Raw genomic sequence first — 20,498 nt, forward strand, 5'->3', positions numbered from 1 at the left:
TTCCCAGATAAACAGATGCACAGCAGGCTGTTTTATCTCTATTAAGTCCCATCGGTTTCCCCTTTCACCGTCACCTCCCTGCTGACAGTGTGTGTGTGTATGTTTGCCTACAGAGTGTGTGCGAAGCACAGCGATGATCTTGGATAAGGCCATGTTCCACAGCTCATCGGTGAAAGCTCTGGTCACCAGCCCCCTCGTGGCATGGAGGATATGGTCCTCAACAACAAAGAACCTAAAAACACACACATCGACATGTAAACCCTGTCAGATTTCATCCTGAAAGTGTTGGACACACATGAACTCATGAAGGGAACATCTTACCCTACGATCTGATTAAAGTATCTTCTGTATCCTTCCACTGTCTCGTGCTGAAAGACACGAACATGCACGTTAACACAGATAATGCAGACCCTGCACATCAGAACAGTCTTTTATTTAGTATTTTTATTTAGGTTTTGGAAGGTTTTTGGAAGGTAATGGGTTATATCAGTGGAGTCAAGCAGCTAAGGATCTGAACACTGGGAACCTCCTTAACCAGTTTAGCTACCCATCACTCAGTCCACTGTTGAAGTCTATGAGTCCAGATCCAAGCTTTGTCAAACAAATTATTGAGTCTCGAACAGAATTTTAGTCAGGGAGGTTGCCTTTATTTTAAACTGCATTCACATGTGCAGTGCTGTGTGTTGCTCACCATGTTAGCCTGCGGCTGCAGAACTAGTCGGGCCTGTTTTTTCCTCTGTTTCCTGTAGTAGTTCTCAAATGTTTCTCGGTCACCCTGAAACACAAAGACAGAAACAGACTTATATAAAGATTTTTAGGGGTGTTACTGATGAAAGTAGCATCTTGCACCTCACACCCCCGCGGCCCAGCGGCTGTGGAGCTAAACATCCGGTTTTATGGACGTAACATCAGGTCTGTAATGTAAATAGAAACATGTGTGGTATCCTTATAAAGTCTAAAATCCAAGCTAAAAGCTAATAAATACCATTTCTATGACCACCAAACACAGTTAAGACAATGAACAATTGAAAGAGCAGATAAACAAAAGCCCCAAAAAATATGTAAACACAAATACTGGATCCCCTTGTCCACGAAATGCATGTAAACGGACGAACAACTCCTCTACTCAAAGCACAGGGCACACAGATTCCAAAACTATCAGTTTAATCTTAATACAACCCAAATTTACCGAACCAGAAGCAAAAGAAAGCTGAAATTCTGCTTCATGTTTGAAAAACATCATTGTTATTGTCTAGTCTTGGATGGGTTGTACTGGAAACACAAATTTCCCTGAAGGGATTAATAAAGTATTTCTGATTCTGATTCTGATATAAATTCTGTCTGACCTTTGCTGTCTTGCCTTAAAAACTTATATGACCGGATAAAACCGCACTGAGGTAAAAACTTTATTTTTCTATGTTCCATACTCAGTTACTTGAATACAGTGGCATCTGTTGTGATGTTTTCACCTCTGATAAAATCTCATAAGTGTTAGCTTTATTTTGATAACAGTATTGTATCTGGAGTTTATAATCACACAGAAATCATCAGTTCTTTTTGTGTATGTCATTTTCAAGCAGAAACCCTTAAAGACACTTCAAGGTTTACACCTGCTTATAAAATACAGAAATATGAGGTCTTCTGTATGGAAATGTTATGCATTTAAATGTAGACACAGCTCAGACAAAAACAGTTCTTAGCAGCTTCAGACACCTTTAGCAGCTTCAAACACCGTTAGCAGCTTCAAACACCGTTAGCAGCTTCAAACACCGTTAGCTGCTTCAAACACCGTTAGCAGCTTCAAACACCGTTAGCAGCTTCAAACACCGTTAGCAGCTTCAAACACCGTTAGCTGCTTCAGACACCGTTAGCTGCTTCAGACACCTTTAGCAGCTTCAAACACCGTTAGCAGCTTCAAACACCGTTAGCTGCTTCAGACACCTTTAGCAGCTTCAAACACCATTAGCTGCTTCAAACACCGTTAGCAGCTTCAAACACCGTTAGCTGCTTCAAACACCGTTAGCAGCTTCAGACACCTTTAGCAGCTTCAAACACCGTTAGCTGCTTCAAACACCGTTAGCAGCTTCAGACACCGTTAGCAGCTTCAGACACCGTTAGCAGCTTCAAACACCGTTAGCTGCTTCAAACACCGTTAGCAGCTTCAGACACCGTTAGCAGCTTCAAACACCGTTAGCAGCTTCAGACACCTTTAGCAGCTTCAGACACCTTTAGCAGCTTCAAACACCGTTAGCTGCTTCAAACACCGTTAGCAGCTTCAGACACCGTTAGCAGCTTCAGACACCGTTAGCAGCTTCAGACACCGTTAGCTGCTTCAAACACCGTTAGCTGCTTCAAACACCGTTAGCAGCTTCAAACACCGTTAGCTGCTTCAGACACCTTTAGCAGCTTCAAACACCGTTAGCTGCTTCAAACACCGTTAGCAGCTTCAGACACCTTTAGCAGCTTCAAACACCGTTAGCAGCTTCAGACACCGTTAGCAGCTTCAGACACCTTTAGCAGCTTCAAACACCGTTAGCAGCTTCAGACACCTTTAGCAGCTTCAAACACCGTTAGCTGCTTCAAACACCGTTAGCAGCTTCAGACACCTTTAGCAGCTTCAAACACCGTTAGCAGCTTCAGACACCGTTAGCAGCTTCAAACACCGTTAGCAGCTTCAGACACCGTTAGCTGCTTCAAACACCGTTAGCAGCTTCAAACACCGTTAGCAGCTTCAGACACCGTTAGCAGCTTCAAACACCGTTAGCAGCTTCAAACACCGTTAACAGCTTCAGACACCGTTAGCAGCTTCATACACCGTTAGCAGCTTCAGACACCGTTAGCAGCTTCAAACACCGTTAGCGGCTTCAGACACCGTTAGCTGCTTCAAACACCTTTAGCGGCTTCAAACACCGTTAGCGGCTTCAGACACCGTTAGCGGCTTCAGACACCGTTAGCGGCTTCAAACACCTTTAGCGGCTTCAAACACCGTTAGCGGCTTCAAACACCGTTAGCGGCTTCAGACACCGTTAGCGGCTTCAGACACCGTTAACAGCTTCAGACACCGTTAGCAGCTTCAGACACCGTTAGCAGCTTCAGACACCGTTAGCAGCTTCAGACACCGTTAGCAGCTTCAAACACCTTTAGCAGCTTCAAACACCTTTAGCAGCTTCAAACACCTTTAGCAGCTTCAAACACCGTTAGCAGCTTCAGACACCGTTAGCGGCTTCAAACACCGTTAGCGGCTTCAAACACCGTTAGCGGCTTCAAACACCGTTAGCGGCTTCAGACACCGTTAGCGGCTTCAGACACCGTTAGCTGCTTCAAACCCCGTTAGCAGCTTCAAACACCGTTAGCAGCTTCAAACACCGTTAGCAGCTTCAGACACCGTTAGCAGCTTCAAACACCTTTAGCAGCTTCAAACACCGTTAGCTGCTTCAAACACCGTTAGCGGCTTCAGACACCGTTAGCGGCTTCAGACACCGTTAGCGGCTTCAGACACCGTTAGCGGCTTCAGACACCGTTAGCGGCTTCAGACACCGTTAGCGGCTTCAGACACCGTTAACGGCTTCAGACACCGTTAGCGGCTTCAGACACCTTTAGCGGCTTCAAACACCGTTAGCGGCTTCAGACACCGTTAGCGGCTTCAGACACCGTTAGCGGCTTCAGACACCGTTAGCAACTTCAAACACCGTTAGCGGCTTCACACACCGTTAGCGGCTTCAGACACCGTTAGCGGCTTCAGACACCGTTAGCGGCTTCAGACACCGTTAGCGGCTTCAGACACCTTTAGCGGCTTCAGACACCGTTAGCGGCTTCAGACACCGTTAGCGGCTTCAGACACCGTTAGCGACTTCAGACACCGTTAGCGGCTTCAGACACCGTTAGCGGCTTCAGACACCGTTAGCAACTTCAGACACCGTTAGCGGCTTCATACACCGTTAGCGGCTTCAAACACCGTTAGCGGCTTCAAACACCGTTAGCAGCTTCAGACACCGTTAGCAGCTTCAGACACCGTTAGCAGCTTCAGACACCGTTAGCAGCTTCAGACACCGTTAGCTGCTTCAAACACCGTTAGCTGCTTCAAACACCGTTAGCAGCTTCAGACACCGTTAGCTGCTTCAGACACCTTTAGCAGCTTCAAACACCGTTAGCTGCTTCAAACACCGTTAGCAGCTTCAGACACCTTTAGCAGCTTCAAACACCGTTAGCAGCTTCAGACACCGTTAGCAGCTTCAGACACCTTTAGCAGCTTCAAACACCGTTAGCAGCTTCAGACACCTTTAGCAGCTTCAAACACCGTTAGCTGCTTCAAACACCGTTAGCAGCTTCAGACACCTTTAGCAGCTTCAAACACCGTTAGCAGCTTCAGACACCGTTAGCAGCTTCAAACACCGTTAGCAGCTTCAGACACCGTTAGCAGCTTCAGACACCGTTAGCTGCTTCAAACACCGTTAGCAGCTTCAAACACCGTTAGCAGCTTCAGACACCGTTAGCAGCTTCAGACACCGTTAGCAGCTTCAAACACCGTTAGCAGCTTCAAACACCGTTAACAGCTTCAGACACCGTTAGCAGCTTCAGACACCGTTAGCAGCTTCATACACCGTTAGCAGCTTCAGACACCGTTAGCAGCTTCAAACACCGTTAGCGGCTTCAGACACCGTTAGCTGCTTCAAACACCTTTAGCGGCTTCAAACACCGTTAGCGGCTTCAGACACCGTTAGCAGCTTCAGACACCGTTAGCGGCTTCAAACACCTTTAGCGGCTTCAAACACCGTTAGCGGCTTCAGACACCGTTAGCGGCTTCAGACACCGTTAACAGCTTCAGACACCGTTAGCAGCTTCAGACACCGTTAGCAGCTTCAGACACCGTTAGCAGCTTCAGACACCGTTAGCAGCTTCAAACACCTTTAGCAGCTTCAAACACCTTTAGCAGCTTCAAACACCTTTAGCAGCTTCAAACACCGTTAGCAGCTTCAGACACCGTTAGCGGCTTCAAACACCGTTAGCGGCTTCAAACACCGTTAGCGGCTTCAAACACCGTTAGCGGCTTCAGACACCGTTAGCGGCTTCAGACACCGTTAGCTGCTTCAAACCCCGTTAGCAGCTTCAAACACCGTTAGCAGCTTCAAACACCGTTAGCAGCTTCAGACACCGTTAGCAGCTTCAAACACCTTTAGCAGCTTCAAACACCGTTAGCTGCTTCAAACACCGTTAGCGGCTTCAGACACCGTTAGCGGCTTCAGACACCGTTAGCGGCTTCAGACACCGTTAGCGGCTTTAGACACCGTTAGCGGCTTCAGACACCGTTAACGGCTTCAGACACCGTTAGCGGCTTCAGACACCTTTAGCGGCTTCAGACACCGTTAGCGGCTTCAGACACCGTTAGCGGCTTCAGACACCGTTAGCGGCTTCAGACACCGTTAGCAACTTCATACACCGTTAGCGGCTTCACACACCGTTAGCGGCTTCAGACACCGTTAGCGGCTTCAGACACCGTTAGCGGCTTCAGACACCTTTAGCGGCTTCAGACACCGTTAGCGGCTTCAGACACCGTTAGCGGCTTCAGACACCGTTAGCGGCTTCAGACACCGTTAGCGGCTTCAGACACCGTTAGCGGCTTCAGACACCGTTAGCGGCTTCAGACACCGTTAGCGGCTTCATACACCGTTAGCGGCTTCAGACACCGTTAGCGGCTTCAGACACCGTTAGCAACTTCAGACACCGTTAGCGGCTTCAGACACCGTTAGCGGCTTCAGACACCGTTAGCGGCTTCAGACACCGTTAACGGCTTCAGACACCGTTAGCGGCTTCAGACACCTTTAGCGGCTTCAGACACCGTTAACGGCTTCAGACACCGTTAGCGGCTTCAGACACCGTTAACGGCTTCAGACACCGTTAGCGGCTTCAGACACCTTTAGCAGCTTCAAACACCTGTAATCAGAAACTATAGACAAGCTTATCACTCAATCACTAGACTATCAGACCATTAAATGACTGAAAGTACAGGACAGGACCTGACAGGATGTGAATGTGTTTGTAAGGGATACCTACCAGCACTGTGTAAATGTGCAGACATCTATAGACTGGTGAGAAGTCCACCAAGTCCTGAGCTGTAAGAATCTGTCAAACAGACATCAATAAACATGATTACTGTCAAATAGATCTTTGTTTTCAACTCATTTCCTGAATGATTGTTCCAACAAATACCATGTAAAAAAACATGAATATTAACTGCTTGTATTTTCATCCATTTATTTTCTAAATGTCAAGAGGGGCCGGGTGTCACCTCACGGCCAGTTTGTGACTCAAGATTCAGGTCTAAAATCACAGGTAGTGGGTGTGAATTAAGACGAGCAAAGGTGAACCCACTGTAGATGTATATATACAGTCCATGTAGACTCAGGACAATAAGCAAACATATGAATATATACATGTAGATGTATATATATGAATCCAACTATTTAAACATTTTTAATAACACTACACATAACATTTCCTCACCTCTTCATCTGCTTCCTCCTCCTCTCCTGTGTCGCCGTCCATCAGCAGGCCGTTGGGAATGTGAGTGTGTGTTCGTCCATTGAGGGAATACATCGGCTTGGTGTAGTGGCCTATACTGGCCTGCTTTGCTACTGCACTGTTAAACGTCCTGTGCTGCTGTGCCTGAACACACACATACACACAATCAGAACCCTTCTCAGAGCTGATGGTGAACCAGTTGTGTGTACAGTCACATACCTGTCTCATTGCCGTCTCCCCAACCTTGTCTGAATGCTTTCGGATGCTTTCCAGGAAGTCTTTGAGGTCCGACATGGAGACCTGTTTGATTTCTTCTCTCAGTCTTGGCAGGTTTTCAGCCATTATCTGACAGAACCGGTACTGACTGACCCTGCAGAGGAGACACAGCGGAACCAACATTTGCTGCTTAAAAAAAACATCCACCCGCTGTCCACTTAATCAGCTCCAGCTGTTCTACTTCCTGTTAACAGTCATATCTAACCAGCCAATAAGAAGATAGGGGATTTAAGAGACTTTGAATGTGGCATGGTTGTTGGTCTGAGTTTTTACTGGGATTTCCACCCACAACCATCTCCAGGGTTTCCAGAGATGGTCTGAAGAAGAGAAAATATCCAGAGCAGCAGTTGTCTGAACCAGGATGTCTGGTTGATGTCAGAGGTCAGAGGAGAATATGCAGACTGGTTGGAGATGATAGAAAGACAACAGTAAGTCCAATCAGCACTGGTTCCAGGCAAGGTCTGCAGAACAGCATCTCTGAACTGAACACGTCCAGCCATGAAGCAGATGGACTACAGCAGCAGAAGACACACCGGGTGCCTCCTGCCAGCTAAGAACAGGAAACTGAGGCTACAATTCACACACACTCACCAACACTGGACAATAGAAGATGGAGAAACGTTGCTGGTCTGATGAGTCTCCATTTCAGCTCCACATTCAGATGCTCGGCTCAGAATCTGCTGGAAACATCATGAAAACATGGATCCATCCTGCTTTGGATCAACGCTTCAGGCTGCTGCTGGTGTCATGGTGGGGGGAGATTTTCTTGGCCCACTTTGGGCCCCTTAGTACCAACGTGGCCTGGTTTAACCAGCACAGCCTACCTGAGTATTGTTGCTGACCATGTCCATCCCTTTATGACCACAGTGGAGCATCTTCTGATGCTACTTCCAGCAGGATAATGCACCATGTCACAAAGCTCAGATCATCTCCACCTGCTTTCTAGAACATGACGATGAGTTCACTGGACTCCAACGGCCTCCACAGCCACCAGATCTCAGTCCAGTAGAGCAGCTTTGGGATGTGGTGGAACGGGAGATTCTCATCATGGATGCAGCCGATAAACCTGCAGCAACTGTGTGATGCTGTCATGTCAATATGGAGAAAACCTCTGAGGAAGGGTTCCACCACCTGCTTCATCTATCACACCAGGATTAAAAAGGTCCGACCCGGTACTAGAAGGTGGTCCTGATGATGAGGATGACCCGGTACTAGAAGGTGGTCCTGATGAAGAGGAGGGCTCGGTACTAGAAGGTGGTCCTGATGAAGAGGAGGGCTCGGTACTAGAAGGTGGACCTGATGAAGAGGACGACCCGGTACTAGAAGGTGGTCCTGATGAAGAGGAGGGCTCGGTACTAGAAGGTGGTCCTGATGAAGAGGAGGGCTCGGTACTAGAAGGTGGACCTGATGAAGAGGACGACCCGGTACTAGAAGGTGGACCTGATGAAGAGGACGATCCGGTACTACAAGGTGGTCCTGATGAAGAGGACGACCCGGTACTAGAAGGTGGTCCTGATGAAGAGGACGACCCGGTACTAGAAGGTGGACCTGATGAAGAGGACGACCCGGTACTAGAAGGTGGACCTGATGAAGAGGACGACCCGGTACTAGAAGGTGGTCCCGATGAAGAGGACGACCCGGTACTAGAAAGTGGACCTGATGAAGAGGACGACCCGGTACTAGAAGGTGGTCCCGATGAAGAGGACGACTCGGTACTACAAGGTGGTCCCGATGAAGAGGACGACCCGGTACTAGAAGGTGGTCCCGATGAAGAGGACGACTCGGTACTACAAGGTGGTCCCGATGAAGAGGAGGACCCGGTACTAGAAGGTGGACCAGATGAAGAGGACGACCCGGTAGTAGAGGGTGGTCCTGATGAAGAGGACGACCCGGTACTAGAAGGTGGACCTGATGAAGAGGACGACCCAGTACTAGAAGGTGGACCTGATGAAGAGGAGGACCCGGTACTAGAAGGTGGACCTGATGAAGAGGACGACCCAGTACTAGAAGGTGGACCTGATGAAGAGGAGGACCCAGTACTAGAAGGTGGACCAGATAAGTGGAGAGTGAATGGTAATCAGAAATACTCCTTATTAAAAATAACGTACTTTTGAAAGACATAATTGCTTCAATTGTAGTTTTAGGGGAAACAAGTTAGTTTCTCTAGGATGAAAGAATGAGGCAGACTCAAATGTTACATGTTCACAAAAGAAACAAAGATCAGGTGATTATACTAAACCGGAAAACTGCTAAATCAGCTCCACAGGGCCTTTAGCCTCAGTTATAACTTCACTTTGATTTTACAGCTACAAGCCTAAGTCTCATCAGCCTTGATTTGATCAAGATTTAAACACCTATAAACTCAAAATGTTAGTTGTAGAAATTTCCTTCAGCATCCCTGATGGTGTGATCTTACCTTGGAATATAGATTTTCTCCAGCTGCTCCATGGTTTTCAGTGCAGCATAATATCTGTGGAGACAAGCAGTGATGTTTCACTTCAAAAACAATAAAAGTGGTGTTTTCTACAATATACTAATATTTAGAGATGTCCACCTGAAATCAGATCAGTACAAATGTTTGCAGAAAATGCGGCTGAAAGCAGCTATTACAATCAGCTCCAATCCGGTTCATTCAGGTGTGTTAACACAATGCTGAGGAGGAAAGACATCAGCAGTGGTCTCTGGAGTCCATTCATTAATCTGGATCAGAACAGGTTTCCACTTTGCCTCAGGGCATTTTAAATGAGCTTTGGTCCAGAGAAGACGGAAGAAGCTGGTTCTGGATCCTGTTCACATCTGGCTTCTTCTCTGCATGATGGAGCTTTAACCTGCGTTTGTGGGTTTCAGGGTGAACTGTGTTCACAGACAGTGGTTTCTGTTTTGTATGTAATATGGAGATCTTCTCTACCACTGATGTGTGCTGGCTAAGTTGCGGCTCAGGTTATTAACCCCTCCACTAAGTTTTATGCCATTTTTCGTCTTAATTCTGTGTCTTGTTCCGCTTTCAATGTTGAAACTGTCACTTCTCACTTTGACTGTGTGTGTAAAACTACACTGGACATAGTTGTTCCTTTGAAGACGAGACGTCTCAGACCCAGGCATGAGCCCTGGCTAAATGACATTACACGCGCTACCAGGCGTATGTGCAGGAGAGCTGAGCTGAAATGGAAAAATGATAGGTCAGACATAACCCCAGATTCTCTTTACGGTCATTGACTCTGTTCTTTGTGCACCACGAACAACCTGCCTGGAGAGCTCAACTAAAATGTGTGAGGATTTTAAGAACCTTTTCATTAACAAGGTTGTGAGCATTGGGGCCCTTATTACTCCTCCCTCCTGTGATCCCTCCATTTCAGCGTCATGCTCTACTGTTTTTCAGCAGTTTGAGCCGGTTACCCTGCAGTTTTTGGAAGATCTAGTAAGACTTATGAAGCCTGCTGGATCTCCCAATGATCCTGCTCCACCTCGTCTTTTAAAGAGGTCTTCTCCACTTTAGCTCCTTATGTGCTCCATATCATTAATGGCAGCGTAACTAATAAGAGTTTACCTGAAAGTTTGAAACATGCAGTGGTTACACCACTCATTAAGAAGCCTGGCCTGGACTCTTCCATCTTATCAAACTTCAGGCTGATCTCCAAGCTTCCTTTCATCTCTAAAGTTTTGGAGAAAGTTGTGTACTCCCAGCTGCATTCTTTCCTGGAGAAAAATAGTGTCCTTGAATTGTTTCAGGCTGGTTTTAAAGCACTGCACAGTACCGAGTCTGTACTTTTGAGGGTTTTTAAATGATGTTTTTATGACCACAGATTCGGGTCACTGTGTGGTGTTGGTACTGTTGGACCTCACAGCAGCCTTCGACTCAGTGGACCAGCAGATCTTTTTCTCTCGCCTGGAGAACTGGGTTGGCATGCGGGGTGGAGCTTTACAATGGTTGAGATCTTACTTAACCAAGCTGAGTTTTAGTGTCCAGATTGGAGCTGCAGAGTCCTCTTCTGCTCCTTTCATGTGTGGAGTTCCTCAGGCTTGGATGTCTTTTAATTTTCTTCATTTTAATGACAGAAAGACTGAGGTGTTGCTACTTGGACCCAGTGACGTCTACATGGGTGCAGTTGACCTGGGGTTTTGGCTGATTATTTAAAATCTGCAGCAATAAACCTCGGAGTGTGCTTACATGGTAACCTCAGACTTCACTCACAGGTGAGCTCAGTGGTCAAGTCTATTTTCTTTCAGCTAGGACAACTGTCAAAGGTTAAACAATTTCTTTTTCAGCATCATCTAGAGATTTTGGACTACTGCAACACACTCTACACCGGGCTCAGTCAGACCTCCCTCGATCGGCTGCAGCTGGTCTAAAATGCTGCAGCTCGACTTTTAACTGGCACTAAAAAACGAGAGCACATTACTCCCGTCTTGGCTTCCCTTCATTGGCTGCCTTTTCGTTTTAGAGGCGATTTTAAAATTCTTCTATTTGTTTTTAAGTGCCTCCACAGTCTCATCCCACAGTATTTGTCAGACCTTCAACCAAACACACCGTCACGCTCCCTCAGGTCAGCAGACAGGTCACTTTTAACGGTCCCCTCAACCAAGAGGAAACTTAGAAGTGACCGAGCTTTTTCTGTGGCTGGACCGAAACTGTGGAACCAGTTGCCTCCACATATTAAGGACGGCTCTTCACCTGCTGTTTTTAAACCACTGCTTAAAACACATTTTTCTCTTTGGCTTTTAACACTAGTTGAGATGTTTGTTTTTGTGATTTTCTTTTTAAACTAAACTAAAAGGACAGTGAAGGCCATCAAGATCCCGACTAAGAAGAATCTGAGACTGATGTTCGGAGAATGACCTGCCAACCCCTTGTCTGAATAAATCAATAAAAATCCATTTATTGAAAGATGTGATGAAGGCTGTTTTTTCTGTAAACATTATCAACAATATAGCATATCTGACCAAACTTTGATAAATTTTATCCAATTGTAGTACACTAGAAGTGAGGTTATGTACCTCACTTCTCTGCAGTGGCCCAGCCCCATGTTTATTTTTCTGTATGTGGCTCTCAGCAAACTAAGTTTGGACACCTCTGCTGTAGCTGGTGGATCTTCAAAGTCTGAGGAACATTGTTCTGTTTTAGATCCAGTTTGTCTCAGATTGGTGAAGCTCTGTCCATCTTTCCATCTGAGAGACTCTGCCTCTCTGAAATGCTCCTTTTATACCCAGTCATGTTACTGGTGCCAGGTAACCTGGTTAGTTGTCCAATGCTCCTCCAGGTGTTTCTGGTTTGTACCAGGTACTTTTCCAGCCTTTTGTTGCTCCTGTTCCAACTTTTTCCATCAGATTCACTATCAGCTCATATTTTCATCTCATGGTGAAACGTTTCTGTTTCATCCTCTGATGTGTTGGTGATCTTCTGCTGGGAATAAAAGATGAGTTGAGATTCAGAAATTCTTCACTTCTGTTTTTATTGATATTTTACATGAAGACCAACTTTTTGGAACTGTGGTTGTGAAAGAGGGTGTACTTTACATTCCCACATGACTGTATGTCCATGCCTGCAGCCCTCTGTGGGATATTCTATTTACAATTTTCTTTCTTGCAACTTGAGGTTTTTGAGATTTTGTTCTCTTTCACTCTGCATAAATCACAAGGGTTCAGCATTAGGTCAGTGTGCTAAGCTCCCACCATTAGGCTGATAGGCAGGCTGTGAAGGGATCTAATTGGTTGGTCAGCAAGTGTAAAATGTGCTGTTGACTAAATGAATAGGAGACGCATAAACTGAGCAGTGAAAGGGTTTGGCAGAATGCAGAGCAGCAGGACAGAAGACACAAAGACTGGAGGTGGTAGGACACTGAACAGAATGTGACCTCTGAGTTACAGCACGCCACGTCATTAGTATTTTAGGTATACTTCACACACACTCATTTTTGGCTTGTAGGGACATACCTTCAGCATGTTCCCAAAGTTCCTTAGCTTTAACCATCACAACATGGTGGGTAACTTCTTCAAGCCGTTACATGCCTGTTTGCAGGGCTCTGAGCCCCTACAGGTACACAACACAACACATGCTGGCTGAAAGTTTATCTGGACGGTCCCAACTTTAGCCACAACAGTCAGTTTCAAAACAAGGAGGCAGAAGTGCCAGAAAGGACACTGCACAGTCTTCATTATTAACACTTAGCTTCACTCCTTCGCTCCACATGTTAACCTTAACATCACCCTGTACTTGTGGGGGTTAAAAGGTCTCCACACCCCCTCTTTAAGGAGTCCCCAAAAGTGGATATGTAATCAGATTTTTATCCCCATCATGAAGGAAAAACAAGCACCCCCCCTCACACACACAAGCAAATCCTACAAGGTGGCCAACATGGTCTAATTGCCTTGGATTGGCTGAGGGCCATGACAGACCAGCAATGAGGGGGCCCTGTTGTGAACAAGGGCACACTGTGGGTCAATTGTCCCTCCAGTGAATAGTCTCTTCCTTTTGTACACAGTAATGAACAAGAAAGGGTCATTATTTTCTTGTCCAAAGTGAGCTCCCCTCCCTTCTTTATACAGACAGGCATGTAATAGACCCAAAAAGGAAGTTCATGGGGTAAAACATGAAGTTCAGTCAATTTTATGGAGCAGAACAAGAGTTGAGAAGTCAGTCAGAAACCTGTCAAAGATTCTGGATGTCTGCAGATCAGCTTGGAAGGACAGCTGATGTCTGAAGCTGCCGTATAAACCGCTTCAGTAGAATAGAAAACAAAATACAGCGGTCCCTCACTATAACATGGTTCACCTTTCGTGGCCTCGCAGATTTCTTTTTTGTGCAATTTTGCATGCTTTTGTTTTACAGCGCATTGTGTTCTGCGTCCTGATTGGCTGTAGACCACTGTCCACCAGTCTCCTCCGTGCCGTGGCTCCTGTACAGTACAGAATGTGTTCAGCTTGCCAAATTTACATAAATTGACTTATTTTTCTACAAAGGTTTGAACTTTGGGGGTGTTTAAACAAGAGAGAAAAGTGTGAAAATGTAAATGCCTGTCTGAGAAAAGTGTATAAAGTGTGTAGAGAGGGGTTTTACAGCCTTAAAACATCTATAATAATTGTAAAAAATAAAGCTGACTACGTCATGGATTTCGCCTATTGTGGGTTATTTTTAGAACGCAACTCCCACGATTAACGAGGGACCACTGTAACCCAAAATAATACATAATATTCCTAAATAATCCAGAAAGGTTCTGACAGCTGATTCAGAAAACTGCAGAGAGGGTTCTGATGACAATCAGGCTTCAAACTTTTCTTCCTGATCAATCTTATAGCAGGTCTGACTTGGTGACCCTGATCCATCCGTTAGTCCTGCTGCTATAGGCCAAGGCTGCTGGGGGACGTCCCATGATGCACTGGGCTCCTCTCTGCTCTTTTTACTCTCCATGTAGAAATATCTGACATTGCTGTTGTGGTACTTGTTGACCCCTCTTTCCTGTCCTCCCCACCCCCAACTGATCAAGGAAGATGGCCATCCTTTCCTTCCTGGTCCTGGTGCTGATGGAGGTTTTCCTCCTTCCTGGTCCTGGTTCTGATGGAGGTTTTCCTCCTTCCTGGTCCTGGTTCTGATGGAGGTTTTCCTCCTTCCTGGTCCTGGTTCTGATGGAGGTTTTCGTTCCCTGTTCTGGTTCTGATGGAGCTTTCCTTAGGTAGGCCATTATTTTAAGAACTGGTTATTATGAACATAGTCACTAGAAACTGGACTAATGTGGATCACATGAGATGTTTTAACTGGACTACAATGAACTGGACTGTGTCCCCTGGGGCGCCAAAAACGGGGGTGGGGGGGTAAATGTAACAGTTTAGTTACAATGCATTAGTAAAATTAAGTTTCTTTGCTTTGGAAACATTTCTGAACAGGCTAAGACTAAATAAAAGCATTCATCAATATCATAACATGTGTTTTAATGGGGCGGGGCCGTTCGGGTCGGGTTAAAAAAAATAGAAGCGGAGGTGCGGGGAGGTTTGGTGCGGTCAAATTTTTTTAAGAGCGGGACCCGCGGGTCGGAAAGAAACCCCGACCCACGCATCACTAGTGAACAGTACGTCACCCAGTTCTTTCAGAGGCGAGGTGGTCGGTTAGTTCGTCTGATGGAAAGTTGTGGAACATCAGCTTGTTGTCTCTTCTAAACTTTGGCCATATAAGCTAGCTCACTTTGCTCCATATTAGCTCAAATTCCTGAAGAAAACTCTGGATTTTATTCATTTAACTGTTTTAGTCAAATAATCAACGCAGGTAAACGATTAACAAGCTGCTAAAAACAAATCACGCATGTTCGAACAGACACGAGAGCAGCCGAAGCAGATGCTGCTAATTTGCCTATATTTTCTAGATATCAGAAGATTAACTAGCAACAAGCATATAGCATCATATATGTTTCCCCACTAATCTAAAGCTTCACCTGTGAGTCTACAGATCTGGAGATAAATTAGACTTCATGTGTTGCTACATGAGGGAGACGATGACGTGGAGGATTGGTAGTCAGATCAGTTTCCCTTCACATTGTGGGTGAAATCACTGAAAACACCTTTAAGTAAAACAAATAGTGGGAGGCCACCAGAAATAATGATGGTGATGCTGTTACACATGACATTACATAACTGGAGGTACTATATAACAGAACAGCTGATAAATGGTTTTCTAGGGAGAAAGCTCCACTTTGGGCTCTTGGTGAAAAACGCTGAGCAAGGACAGGGGGTTCATTGGGGTTCATTGCCCATATTCTACTAAATACTACAACAACATGTATCTTTAGTAAATTATAGTGATATGAAAATCTCTCCCGGGTTAAACAGCATAAATGCAACTTGAGCCTACTGGTGAATGATTTCTCCACCAGCACCAAAAAGACTCAACAAATTACATAAAACTAGAATTTTGGGGAAAATTATTTACTAAGTATTTCAGAGACGTTGGCAGAACTCTGCTGGACCTGAAGATACTCGAGTTAGCACATAGCGACTTAGTGCCGCTTTGACTCTCAGTGGCTACGTCCACCATAATGGAACAGTGGACACATTCAGCAGAAAGACTGGTCCCACAGGAGCGACTGGATCTGGTCGTGAACAGGTTTACACTGAGAAACAGCCTCAAACAGCTGTGATGGAGTCTGGAACAGAAATGCTGCAGGGCACTCCAGATGTCAGCATCTGTTGGCATCCTAAGTCACACTGGGAGAGCAAATAAAGCTGTGAGGGATAGACGGTGAGATGGTTACCTTTTGGATTCTAGCTGCTCCTTTAATTTGCTATACATTTCAAGCACTGCAAATGAAGAGAAGACAGGAAACAGGATTAGTTTCCAGATTCTTGCATTTTAATCAGTCTTTCTCCACAGGAACAAACTGTTTAAAAAATGATCTAATAGGCTGATTAGAAGACACATTCCTGTAACTATAACAGCATGTCTGAATGAAGGGTGAGGAACATGACCAATGTCTGCATGCCGCTGCTTCTACACACTCATAGAGCCATGGACGTCTGATGTGTGAAAGGTTACCTGGTATGCAGAGCTGGAGCTTCTCCACTGTGGTGGCCATGTTCATCTGCTGGATCCGACAGCGAATCACCTCCTCCGTCTGAGCCGTCACCTGGGGGAGAAAACACACAATGAGGCCACCACTGCTGACAACTGGGTGAAAGTACGGCCATGTCTAATGCAGAACTGTCCTTGTGGTTAATGAGCAAGCATTTGCCGTGACAAGAGAACAAAAAGCATGTTCTCTGCATGTTGGGGTTATACACATGTACAGACTTACCTCCCTCCCAGCTTCTTGTAGTCTTCGGTTAGTGTCTGTCACTTGACCCTGAAAACAAACACAGTTCAACTGTAAAAAGTCTCATTTTAGTCTTTTCACAATGAATGATGAGAACTGAAGAGACCTGCTGTACACATAGAAACAGAGCAGTCTGGTCTTTTTCAAGCTCTCTTTTTTTAACTGTTTATTAGGGCTGTCAAATGGCTGGCTGCCGGGCTGGAGGCAGGACACTTCCTGGACAGGTCCGTTTCTGGTTTCCCTTTTTAACCGCTTACAGGTCAGAGCGTGAAAAATTCAATAACTGAATAATCTGATTATTTCAATAATCATACTAGAGACGTTTACATGCACAGCAGAAATGTGATAATAAAGATCATAGTTTACATTTTTAGTCTGTTTCCTTTGGACTGTGTACATACGTGGTGACACGAAACTCAAATTTCCTGTTATTTTCCAAACATCGTCTTGTTTTGTGAAACACAGTTTTAGCATTAGCTGTTCTAACGTGGGAGCTAATAGGCCTGCAAAACAGTCTACATGCTGCTCTGATACTCCATGAGGAGGAAACAACAGGCTTTCAGTGCTGCTCATCACTGCACCATCTCTACTATTTGTCCATCTGATCCACGGTGAGTGTTGAACCCCCACACATAAGAACCCCCTACGTCCTCTAGCAAGAACTGGGCAGCACGGACAACAGGATGTCTCTAACAGTACATGCCATGCGTAAACTGGCTATTTGTTCCTCCTTTCTATTTAAAGCATCCCTCTCAACCCTCTTCTCTTCTGAATGCTGCTGAAAGCATATTTATAAAAGCAGTTTATGGCAGCAACCACTGAACAAAGTGCTGAACATAAAATAACAAACATTAAAAGACATGTTTTAGTGTTTTCCTGCCACTAGGGGGCAGTGTATGTGGGACAACCTGAGCTGTGAGCTGCTCCTGGCTTGGTTGGGCCGTTGTTGGTGCTTTAGCTTTGCTCAGGTGAGGTAAACACATACTAATGCTGGGCTCACACCAAACGATTTTCACGATTGCAGACTGAAAACGGAAGTCTTTAGGAAATCTTAGGAGTTTTACTGTAGTCACAGCACGCTCCTGTCATCTCGGTCATTATGTGTGAGCTGGTAATGTGCGCTGTTTAACATCAGTCTTTCCCTAGTCTTGGATCTGCGATAATATCAAACATGTTTGATATTATCGCAAGTCGCAGTTACGAAACACGATCACAACCAATAGATGAGCTCTAAAAAACAGAAACAGGAATCCCGACAGAACACCGGCAAAAACGGATGGAAAAAAAAAAAAAGACAAAGAAGAAGCGGTGATGAAACGTCGTCGGTGGAGCGTCCAGAAAGAGGAGCGGACGGTTATTAAGAAGTAAACGTCTGCTGTGGATCATTTCTGTGTTACAGTATAATGATCTAACAAATGAGAGAAGAATAGAAACTCATTCATCCCTCCAGGTTCTGAAATTCTCCCCTTGTTTGCTTTACTGAGGGCAGATCAGCCCTGTTCCATATCAACTGTCCAACATGTCACAAAAAATGCTAAAAGAATCTAGTTGCAGTCTTTGTAAATAGTGACCCCAAAAGATTCACAGTCTTTAGCTGTGTCCCAATTCAGGGTCTGCACACTTCGAAGTGCGGATTCGTCGGCCACATACGTCATCGCGGTGCGCTAAGTACTGTCCCAATTCACAGAATTTGAAGGACCCTCCGAATCCACCCTTCGAATCCGCACTTCGTTTGGCCTCAAACGAAGGCTGCTGGTGATGCATCCTTCGCGGCCTCTTTTCTCCCACAATTCATTGCGCACAGGACGGTGGCGAATCAGCAACCTCACAAGAGTCTTATTAAGTTTAAATAAAGTTTTATTTTAAAAAAAGTTCGTTTTTTTAACTACACTTTAGTATAAACGTTACAAAACAAAGTACATTTAAAGCATGTTTGTTAAATGGTGACATTAAAATTCGGTAATATTTGATATTCAGATACTTTTAAGGGGTTAATTAAGTGTGTACCGGCTGGAAAACAACAGAGCCTCAAACCGTTTTTTTTTTTTTTAACTGTCGGTGTTGCCGCTCCGTGTTCAGCGTCTACTGACGTTTCCTACGAGTAATTTCTGAGGTTTAAGTGATTAAACGTCCTGTGTTGTTGCTATGGGAAATTCTTGTAGACTAGGTAGGCTGTCCCATTTCACGAACGTTAAGCAGACTTCGAAGTGTGTAGACTACGGAGGACACTCTGTAGCCTACGTAGTCTGCGCACTTCGAAGTGTGCAGACCCTGAATTGGGACACAGCTTTTGTCAAATCTCAGCTGAAAAAATAGCCATCCTTGAGGACTGAAAGCACCTCAATGATGGTATAAACACCATATGTATACATATATATATATATATATATATATACACATATATACATATTAGGGCTGTCAAATGATTAAAATTTTAAACCAGATTAATCATAGCTTACAAATGAATCATGTTTTGATTGATGTCTGAAACTGACCTGTTTTTATTGTAAGTCAATGCTACAAATATTTACTGTTAACTGATCTTCCCTCGGGTAAACATCACATGTCCAAGGGTCAGTAAATGCAACATGAAATGTACTTCTTTGTTGTTCTGTATCATCTCTACCATGTTCTAGATTATAATGCACAATTCATACAGCATCATCTCATCAACCATTTACACATGGTGACAACATCTGTCATAAAACCAGCAGATGTTGACGCTAAACAGCTGATATTGATGAAGAAACTCTGATAAAACTGATGATCTGGCTAAAAACACAAATGTCTCATTTGTGCCCCCCTTTTTCCTGGCCAGTGCTCCTGCCTGGCCCCCTTTCAAAGCTTTTCTAGAACCACCCCTGCATAGCTGAAGTATAAACCCTGTCTACCATCAGCCAGCTGCTGTGTTTGTGATACTTTGGGGTAAATACCTGAACGATAAACAAACACAACAAGAAAGAAAAGCCGATCAGCTGATCACTGTCAGCCATCATGATTCATGGAACAGGAGATGGAGAGGAGGAGGAGACACAGAGAAGACCACAGAGCCGCTAGACCAGCAATGTTGGTGCATGACGCAGGAAAAGAAGAAGAAGAAAAAAGTTTCAACCAGAGAAGTGTGGGAGTTAAAACACCATCATCCTCCACGGGGTGACGCTCATGTGTCCTTCCATCAATGTTCTTTTTATTCTCAAATCCATCCATAGCGTCAGCTGGCTCACCTTTTCCATCTGGCCTCTACATCTCGATGACCATACCAGAGAGATGATGGCAAGTTGTCATGACCCACACGTGTTGTGTTAAAAATTAAGGCCCAACTGATTTATCGGCAGGCCGATTAAATCGGCCAGTATTAGCCATTTTCAAAATGGCCGATATCGGCAGCTGTTTTGCAGATTTTATGCCGATTTATTCTTACTTTCTCATAAAACAGTAAATGCTGTTAAGTCTTGGAGTCTACAGAATGATGCCCTTGCAGTGGTTGTCCACTAGATGGCGCTCTGACTCCATTCAGTCTCACAGTCATCTCCTTGTCTTTTCAACAGGTAGCGTCAGCCAGGTTACATTACAGCAGTGGGCTGAGTGGAGCTTGCCGACAGGTACGTTTATAATAATGTTGTGACATTAATGACTCAGCATGTCTCCAGTTTTCAGCTTTTTATTTACGCTGCTTTGCTAACGTTGTGCTAAATTAGCTTAAGGTTAGCAATAACATCGCTGTTGTCATCCCAACCTAGCATAGCATTAGCTAAGTAGCCAGTAACTGTAGAAATAACAATAAGTGTATAGAATATCTGAGAGTCCAGAACGAGCGTTCATCACTCCGTCAGCTGCAGGTTGAGGCGTGTTTTAGGAGGAGAGATGAGGATGCAGAGGGGAGGAGCTTTATTCACTGCAGCATTGAAA

The 20,498-nt window shown here is 45.0% G+C and overlaps 1 protein-coding gene across 4 annotated transcripts in view; it reads right to left on the bottom strand.

Moving 5' to 3' along the window:
* exoc6 (exocyst complex component 6) overlaps nt 1-20,498 on the bottom strand; it is a 77,395-nt gene that overhangs the window by 39,991 nt on the left and 16,906 nt on the right. For all 4 annotated transcript variants that reach the window (XM_041973802.1, XM_041973803.1, XM_041973805.1 and 1 more), the window contains exons 3-12: nt 16,572-16,619; nt 16,313-16,403; nt 16,032-16,077; nt 9,212-9,265; nt 6,739-6,889; nt 6,502-6,663; nt 6,052-6,120; nt 692-775; nt 322-368; nt 112-232 (exon numbers count right to left, since the gene is read on the bottom strand). In XM_041973802.1, the coding sequence (XP_041829736.1) occupies nt 112-232; nt 322-368; nt 692-775; nt 6,052-6,120; nt 6,502-6,663; nt 6,739-6,889; nt 9,212-9,265; nt 16,032-16,077; nt 16,313-16,403; nt 16,572-16,619 (873 nt within the window). The remainder of the gene's footprint in view (nt 1-111; nt 233-321; nt 369-691; nt 776-6,051; nt 6,121-6,501; nt 6,664-6,738; nt 6,890-9,211; nt 9,266-16,031; nt 16,078-16,312; nt 16,404-16,571; nt 16,620-20,498) is intronic.

This window comes from Melanotaenia boesemani, chromosome 21, assembly GCF_017639745.1.
Source record: "Melanotaenia boesemani isolate fMelBoe1 chromosome 21, fMelBoe1.pri, whole genome shotgun sequence".
NCBI lineage: Eukaryota > Metazoa > Chordata > Actinopteri > Atheriniformes > Melanotaeniidae > Melanotaenia > Melanotaenia boesemani.